This window comes from Aedes albopictus, chromosome 2 (genome assembly GCF_035046485.1).
Source record: "Aedes albopictus strain Foshan chromosome 2, AalbF5, whole genome shotgun sequence".
NCBI lineage: Eukaryota > Metazoa > Arthropoda > Insecta > Diptera > Culicidae > Aedes > Aedes albopictus.
In genome coordinates, this window is record NC_085137.1 from 119,925,621 (window position 1) to 119,934,787 (window position 9,167).

Here is a 9,167-nt window from a genome sequence, read left to right on the forward strand (position 1 = left end):
TATTATTATTATTAGCTTTATTAAGGAGATTTTCAGCCCGCGGCTGGTTCATCTCCAACTTCACAGGGTATTTTTTCAGCTCTTCTACCAGCCATGCTGCCATTTTTTTCCGTGGGGGTACGGATGTTTGACGAGATTGGACGCATGCCCACCGGATTCTTGTGAATCTTCGGTAGGCAGTACAAGGACGCCACTGTCGGGTTGGGAACGAGAAATTTTCTTTCCAGCCTGTCTTCGCCCATTAAGTTGGCCACCTTCTGTCGAACATGATTCACTTCCTCAAACGGAAAACCGAGAGATCCTCTCAATAAAATGATTGAGGAAGTGAATCATGTTCGACAGAAGGTGGCCAACTTAATGGGCGAAGACAGGCTGGAAAGAAAATTTCTCGTTCCCAACCCGACAGTGGCGTCCTTGTACTGCCTACCGAAGATTCACAAGAATCCGGTGGGCATGCGTCCAATCTCGTCAAACATCCGTACCCCCACGGAAAAAATGGCAGCATGGCTGGTAGAAGAGCTGAAAAAATACCCTGTGAAGCATGGAAAAGGCGTTAAAAATTCGGTGGATTTGGCAGAGCAACTAAAGGAGCTCAAACTACGGAGAGGTGAAATATTGGTGTCGTTCGATGTAGTCGCTTTATTCCCGAGCGTACCAGTTACAGAAGCACTGCAAAGCCTACGCCGACATTTAGAACGATGTCGTGTGCCGCACAATCACATCGAGGCTTATCTCTCCGTTGCACAGGTGTGTATGGACCAAAATTTTTTCAGCTTCCGGGGAAAGTTCTATAAGCAGACCTTCGGTCTAAGTATGGGCAGTAAACTTTCACCACTATTAGCAAATTTGTTCATGAGCGATCTGGAAAATAAAGCCCTAAAAGAGAAGCTATTCCCTCGAGTGTGGTGGCGCTACGTGGACGACGTTTTTGCTCCGGTGAAGGAACGTTACGTAGACCAGACACTGGCCATGCTTAACTCGCAACATGAAACAATAAAATTCACGGTTGAGAAGGAAGTAGAGGGGAAATTGCCTTTCCTCGATCTGTTGATTACCAAAAATGAGGACAACTCCTTGAAATTTGGTATTTATCGTAAGCCAACGAGCACAGATCGCTACATTACATCCGATTCTAATCATTTTGGTGCCCAGAAGCAGGCTGCCTTCCATTCGATGGCACACCGGCTTTATAATGTGCCGATGGAAAGCGTAGAATTCAAAGAAGAGCAAGAACGAATTTACGCTGCGGCCGAAGTTAATGGGTATGGTAGAACTTTTGTGGAGAAAATTCTACAAAAACATAAGCGAAAAAAGCACCGCCAAAACATAACGACGTTGGAGCCAGGAGCCGAAAAAACCAAAAGAATCAGTTTACCGTTCTACCCCAAAGTGACCAACCAAATAAAAACAACACTTCGACAACATGGATTGCACGTAGTACATAGAAGCGATAATACGTTACGTGAACTACTCTGCAATCTAAAGGATAAAGTACCCCCAGATGAGCAGTCAGGGATTTATCAGATCCCATGCCGAGACTGCTCCGCAGTCTACATAGGTCAAACGCGCCGGAAGATAAAAACAAGAATAAAAGAACACAAGAATGCCGTAGACGCAAACAAACCCAACGAATCCAGCGTCGCGGTTCATACCTCGAACAACAACCACAACATAAATTGGGAAGAAGCAAAACTGATAAAAAGCGTTCAAAAGATTTCACATTTGAATGCGTGGGAGTCCATGATCATCACAAACAGCAAAGAGCCATTGATGAATGAGGATGATCCCCCAATCGTATCGTGCCTCTTCGGCCTAACTGACCTGACAATACAGTAGCATCTCTTCGTTTTTGGACGTGTACGAACAACGTACGAAAACCAACGCAGTCAGTCGGACATTGTCCTGTAGATGGGCTAGATCACGCCCGAAACCGGTCGACGTAAAGGTAATTTTAATCTTTTCTTGACGATTGTAAGAACGATAAGTGTTATGTCTTGTCTCATTTCGCGTCTCGTGTGTGTGAATTCCACTAAGGTTTCATCAGGGTTTCAGAGGCGTTTCAAAGTGTTTCAAGGCGTCCCAAGAAGTTTCAGGAGGTCACAGGGAATTCTCGTAGATTCGATGACCTATACTCAAGGGAGATGACCTATACTCAACCAGAAAAAAAAACGTTACAGAAACCGAAAATGAAAGATTACGAACTGATTCACTGGCAACGCCTTTTAGCGCAAAACAACGGACAAGAATAGGAATTTGGAATTTATTAACCCTAGCCCAGGGTAAACTGGCACAATTAGCCAATGAGGCATGCCGTATGGAGCTTGAGATTCAAGAACTGAGCGAAGTCCGTTGGCCTAACTTTAGAGAACACAGATTGGCATCGGGACAAACTCTGCTATACTCTGGCCTACGAGGTGAACACGCTCCTCGCCACCGTGGAGTTTGTTTCCTGCTCAGCGCTCACGCCCACGCTGCGCTCATCGAGTGGGAACCTTTTAATGAGAGGATAATTGTAGCCAGAACACGGGTTCGAGACCTTACCACGGGAAGGAGTGGTGGGCAGTAGGGAAGAAGGGTAAGGTGTGGATCTAGGAGTCACCTCTGGTAGGTGATATGGTTCACTAGTTATATGGAAATACATCTCGCGGTCTTCATCACGATTATAATATATTTGGTCACGATGACCACCCCACACAATAGTATGTAAGAGTAATACATATGGTCGTTCAATATTAAACGTGTCAGCGCATTAATCGTTTACCTAACCATCAACACCGACCCCCCGACCAGTGCAATTCTCTGGATCGCTCTTTCCTCATCGACCAATGCACAAAGTGACATGGGTTTCCCATGATGACGTCACAGAAAATCAAAAGTAGCGCCGACATTGCGTCCGACCATCAGCTCCCAATCGGCGAGATCCGATTGCGCATTGCTGGGATCTATCGGCAGGATGAGAAAATCGTATGCCGGTTCATCACACGCCGACTGGAAGACGCTGCGGTGAAAAGGTCCTTCGTCGAGGAGCTAGAGAACCGTTTTGCGAATATTCCAGAAGGTGGAAGCGTAGAAGATCAATGGAGTGCCATCAAATACGCCTTCACCGCCACCGGCGAGAATAAGTTGGGTAAGCTACGCACCCGGAGAAAGCAGTGGATCACAGATGCCTGGAGGAAGATAAAGGAGCGAAGGAACGGCAAAGCCGCGATAGAGCGAGCGAAAACACGACGAGCCAAAGCCGTAGTCCGTCAGAGCTATTCGGCTCTCGAGAAGGAAGTGAAACGCTCATGCGGACGGGACAAAAGAGCGTGGGCGGACTTTCCGACGAAGACGAGAAAGCCGCACATATCGGGACTAAGATGAATTCTACGATGCCCATGAAAGATTCCGATCGCATATCAGCTGAGATGCTCTAAGCTGACCCCGTAGTATCCGCACAATTACTGCATCAATTATTCTGCAACTTATGGGAAACCGCGACATTTCCGGCCGACTGGATGCAAGGCGGCTTAGTAAAGGTACCCAAAAGGGGTGACCAAAAGTGATCCTTAACCCGATACAGGAGAAGATTGCGCACGCAACTCTCCGACGGCAGCATGCAGTATTCCGTACCGGACGATCCTGTGTGGATCATATTGTCACGCTCTGTATCATCCTGGAGCAAATCAATTAATTCCAAGAGTCTTTCTACCTGGTGTTCATTGATTACGAAAAAAAATTGGACCGTCTCGAACACATGTAGGAAGCCCTCAGGCGCAAGGGTATCCCTGAGGAAATCTGCGGCCTCATTGAAGCACAGTACGAGGCATTTTCGTGCAGAGCACTGCACAATGGCGCCTTGTCCGATCCCATCCAGGTCGTTGCTGGAGTGAGGCAATGATGTATACTATCACCGATACTGTTCCTCATCGTAATCGACGAAATGGCTGATGACATTGCTCTTCTAGCTCAACGAAGTTCAGATGTGCAAAGCAAGCTCGATGATATTGCTCCTCGGCGGCAGGTCTTACCATCAACGTCAACAAGATAAAATCGTTAGATGTACACAGTTCAAAAAAAGAGTGTAAAATTCTGCGACTTATGATGCACATGTTTGGAGCGTGGGATATCACAGAAGTTTACATGACATATAATGTAAAAGTCATAAAATATCATGTAAACTTCCATTATATGTCATGTAATTCCGCATGACTCTGAGTTTTTACATGACACATAACACAAATTAACATGATGTATCATGTAAACCATCATAACCCTATGTTTACATGACTAAAATGAAGTTTACATAACGTGTAAATCTCATTATTTTTATTTGTGCATACACGGCAACCTTTCCAGCTTTACGGTAGCTGGAATGAAGAAAGTTTCTAATACCTTGGTAGCCAAATGGCGGCCAACGGTGGCACCAAGATTGCTGCCTATGCGAGTTTAGGACATGTATGGAAGAACAATCTAATTATTTGACGCACCAAAATCAGAATTTTCAACTCGAACATGAAATCTGTGCTACTATTCGCCAGTGAAACCTTGTGTGTATCAGCGGAGAACACTCAACGGCTGCAGGTCTTCATCAATAGATGCCTGCGGTATATAATTTGAGCATGGTGGCCTCGCAATTGAATCTCCAACGTGGAGCTCCATCATCGATGTCATTAAAAGCTGATAGCGACAGAAATTCAGGAGCGAAAGTGTGGGTGGGTCAGCAACACCCTACGCAGGGCGGGAACGAAATCTGCAAGCAAGCGTTAGATTGGAACCCAGACGGACATCACAGCAGAGTCAGACCCAGAGGCTCATGGCGGTACTGCCTTAGCAAGGACATAATTGAAGTCGACAGAAATTTGACCAGGCCATAGGTTAAGGCGATGGCTGGCAATCACCCAGAATGGAGATCTTTCAACTCGGCCCTCTGCACCACTATGGATGCTCAGAACTGGAAGTTAGTTAGTCCTTAGTAAATAGACGCTCGAGACGTAGTTCCTCAATCTAGCCGGAATCAGAAGCACAATAGTACACAGGTTGCACTACTAGCTGAACACACAACTCCGACCCGTAGAAGCATGAGGTAGAAACTTGTGTGGACCAGAACTATGATAGACGTTTCTTCCAGGTTGTCGACTTACAATGTTGCAGTCCGAAATTAGTGATGTTGCGACAAATTATTGATAAAATTTCGTCAAATCAAAGAATGAATGAGAATATGGCATAATTACTAGTGTTGATGCCATTGTGAGTTTCATCTATGAATCATTCCAGCCATGAGCTGCCATATTACTCTCCATCATTCTCCTGGGATAATTGCGCAAAAAAGATGTAAAGCAGAGAAAAACTCACCATCAGCTCAATCGGACGCCATTATTAAAAATCATTATTCCCATTCCAGCAGCAGCAGCAGCACACTCCCAGCAGAGCCCCGCGCTACCAAAAGAGCAAGTGAAAGAGCCCCCTCCTTCCGTAGAAATGACGAACCACACATTGACTGGCTGTTGATGCGATGATGGTTGTTGCGGTGGGTATTGTGGACGCCTTTTTGCATACAATGTGCTACATAGGCATTAAATTACTCAGCAGCAGCAGCTCATGCGGGGAGAACACACACTCCCGTATGGACAAAACCAAAGCCCTTCCTCTTCCAGGGCAGGCCTTCTGCTGCTGCCTTCTGAGCTGGCGCGCAAAATACCGAAACACAATGTATGAATTCCGTTACCGCTCTCATTTCCCCCAGTTTGATGCAAAGCAAAAAAAAATAATACTTATATGCACTGCCAGAGAACAAGTGAAGTGTAATCGAACAACGGCAGCAGCTCAGCTCAGCTCCCTCCCCGCTCGGTTCGGTGGTCAGAGTATAGTGCCAGAAACCAGAAGCCCCGGAGTCGGCCATGGCCGGGCGCGCGATTGACGTGTGTGCGTGTGATTCCTTCTGACAGGTTGGCAAATGATGGACCCCTTGCCTTCCCGATACTCCCATCCGTTTCAGACCAAAAACCACACGTGACCGTAAGGACACGTAAAAGGAAAGGGGGAGGAGTGAGTGTACCAGTGGTTACCGTAAGATGGTGGTAGATGAAACACTTTAACACCTGATTTGGTTGAAGCAACTGAAGAAATATAAACTTTATAGGAATTTCCTGTAAATATAATACTTTGGGCTACATTAATCTTTGCCGCTTATGTCTCACGCCGTTGAGGGATTCGAATTCAAGACTCCCAATCCACTACACAAGCGCTTCTATCTTCTAGGCTACGATGCCTCTATGGATAGAGGCGCCCGTCTGTCTGAATGAGAGTCTTAGGTTCGATTCTCAACGAAGCAAGTATTTTTTTTCTGTGATTCATTAGTTAATTTATATAAAGATCAACTTGCCATCATTTTCAGTGATATTATAAAAATTTCACAGAGCAATAAAACTTAACAGAGGTCCCCATTGAGATAGTATATAGACTGTGGTATTTTTTTTTTAATATTTTGATTGATTATTATTTATCAAATTTGCCTTGGAATTGAAATTGGCCTTGATCAGTAGACAACTCGTCCCCACTTCACGGTACCCATCGCACGAGGATGTGCTGGCATTAACATGACAATTATCCTCAGCATTCACTTGTCCACTTGCATATTTTATTCGATAGCTGTTGCTGCTGCGGCTGCCACATGCTCGCTCGGTTCCATGCACCTCACCAGGGAACGGGAGTTGATAGAGGTGATGTTTCTGTTGCTGCTGCTGCTCAACGTGAGGCGACGACGAGTGAAACCCGAAGCAGCAACAGCAGCAATTGACAAAGTGTTGAGTTGTTCGAAGGAGAATGGCAATGGGTTGACAATCTGGCAGGAGGACGGTTATCTCTCCATTCCACGGACGGACGGGGACTAGCAGGCAGTTTGTCAGCGAGTGAGTATGCAGTTTAGATGCTGCGGGATGATGCTTGTTGAAGACGATGATTAAAATGTAAGCTTTCGGGTCTATTTGAATTGAATGGGAATGGTGGCGGCAGCTCACAGCAGCTGTGAAGAATGACTTGGAAAGGAAAGTATGGGAGATAAACATCGGTATTTAGTTCGTTTTCACTATATTTTGCAAAGTAGCTAATCGATGTTGTTTACAGATATTATTTTGTCTTGCTTTATTGTGAAATCTTTAAACTGCTTCAACCAAGTTCTATACCCTTGAGTCGTTATCAATGGTGATCCATGTTTTTGTATAAATTTATATCAAATTTACTAGTTTACGAAACGTTTGGAAAAACAATCAGATTATTCAATGCACCTAAATCAAAATTTTCAACTCACACGTGTACAATGTACGCCAGTAAAGCATGGTGCGTATCAGTAGAGAACGGCTTTAGGTTTTTATTGCTTTATTCTTCTTTTTTGTGGCTCTACGTCCTCACTGGAACTTGGCCTGCCTCTATTCAATGTAGTGTTCTTTGAGCACTTCCATAGTTATTAATTGAAGGGCTCCCTTTGCCTGCCATTGCATGAATGTGTATATAGTAAGGCAAGTACAATGATACATTCTGCCCAGGGAAGTCGAGAAAAGTTCCCGACCGTAACGGGAATCGACCCCACCGTCTCCGGATTGGCAATCCAAAGTTTGGAGACCCCTGGTTCTTTCAATAGATGACTGCGGTATGTAATTCGGGTACGGTCGCCTCAAAATTGATTCTCATACGTGGAGCTCAATCGTCGCCGATAGCGACAGAAATTCGGGAACGAAAATGGAATGGGTTGGCTAGACGCAATGCAGGAGTGCGAATGGAATCTGCAATCAAGCGTTATATTGAAACCCAGCAGGACATCGCAGAGGTTCATTTTCACACAACTGCAATAATGAAATAAACGAAGTCGACAGAAATTTGACCAGACCACAGGTCAAGGCGTTGGCAAGTAATCACCCAAGACGAAGATCGTACAATTACGCCGTCTACACCACCATGGATTCTCAGGATGGAAAATAAGTAAGAAAATAGTTCTGTCATCAATTCCTCGAGAAACTCTACCAAGAATTTCTCAAGGTGTTCCACCGGGAATTCTTCTAGAAGATTAACCTGAAACTCTAGAGTTTTCCAGTGGGAATTCCTCTTGTAGTGAGAATTTTTTTAGGAGTTCCATCGGAAATCGCTCTATCTTCCCGAAGGAACGGGAATTCCTCTAGGAGTCCGCAGAAAATCACTTTAGATGAGGGGTCCCCGCGGAAATAGTTGTTCTTCCGTAACATTCTACAGTTCCACCGGGAATCACTCCACGAGTTCCATCAAGAAATCTTATAGGTGTTTCATTGGAAATTTCTTCAGGGGTTCTACAGGAAATAAGTCTAGAAGTTTCACCGGGAATTCCTATGGAAGATCAACTGGGACCTATAGGGTGTGTCGCTGGGTTATTGCTCTTATATTTCAATCGAGAATTTCTCTAGGAGCTCCACTGGGTATTTTACCGGAAATCCGAAATTTCAACCCGGAGTTATTCTAGATGATCATTCGGTACCACCAGGAGTTTTTTTTTATTCTTCAAACACTTAACCCAATTTACAGCTCTTTTGTCCACTAGGGTACTGCGTGAGCGATTCCAAATGGAAGCTGTACTTACACTTTATACAGCGCTTCTGTTCTAACTCTATATCGAACCTGGACTGCCGTTGCGCTGCTTTTACTTTCTACCCTATCATGGTAGAATGATGAGCACGAGCATGTTGATGTGTGGCTGTTGGTTGTTTCTTTTTCCGGTCCGATTGGGGGTCCATTATGAGTTGCCGTTCGCCGATGTCCATGTATCCGGGTCCATTTGAGCCATGGACTCAGAAGAGGGTCAATGACAGCTGCTCTCAGGGGGAAAGAGCAACTGACGAAAGTGCCGAGACTGGGATCGAACCCATGACCATCTGCTTATAAAGCAAACGTGTGACTAATTGCACCACGGGCCCCGGCAATACCACCAGGAATTCCACCGGGAATTCGTCCAGGTGTTCATTTGGAATTTATAGGGGATCCATCGAAAATATCTCTATAAGTTCTATCGGGAATTACTCTAGATTCTAAATGCAGGACTTGAACCGGAAATTTCTTCAGGTGTTCTTCCAGAAAGAACCTCGAGTGGTTCTACCGGGAATCCCCCAGGAGTTCCAGCGAGAGTTTCTGTAGGAGTTTCACTGAGAATATATTGAGTTCTCAGA

General features: G+C 45.1%; 1 protein-coding gene across 1 annotated transcript; it reads left to right on the top strand.

The window, feature by feature from the left end:
* Positions 1–312: 312 nt before the first annotated feature.
* Positions 313–6,872, top strand: LOC134286184 (uncharacterized). Its single transcript, XM_062847760.1, has 2 exons — positions 313–1,267; positions 6,631–6,872. The coding sequence occupies exons 1-2, from the start codon at positions 313–315 to the stop codon at positions 6,870–6,872; spliced, it is 1,197 nt and encodes a 398-aa protein (XP_062703744.1).
* Positions 6,873–9,167: the final 2,295 nt, after the last annotated feature.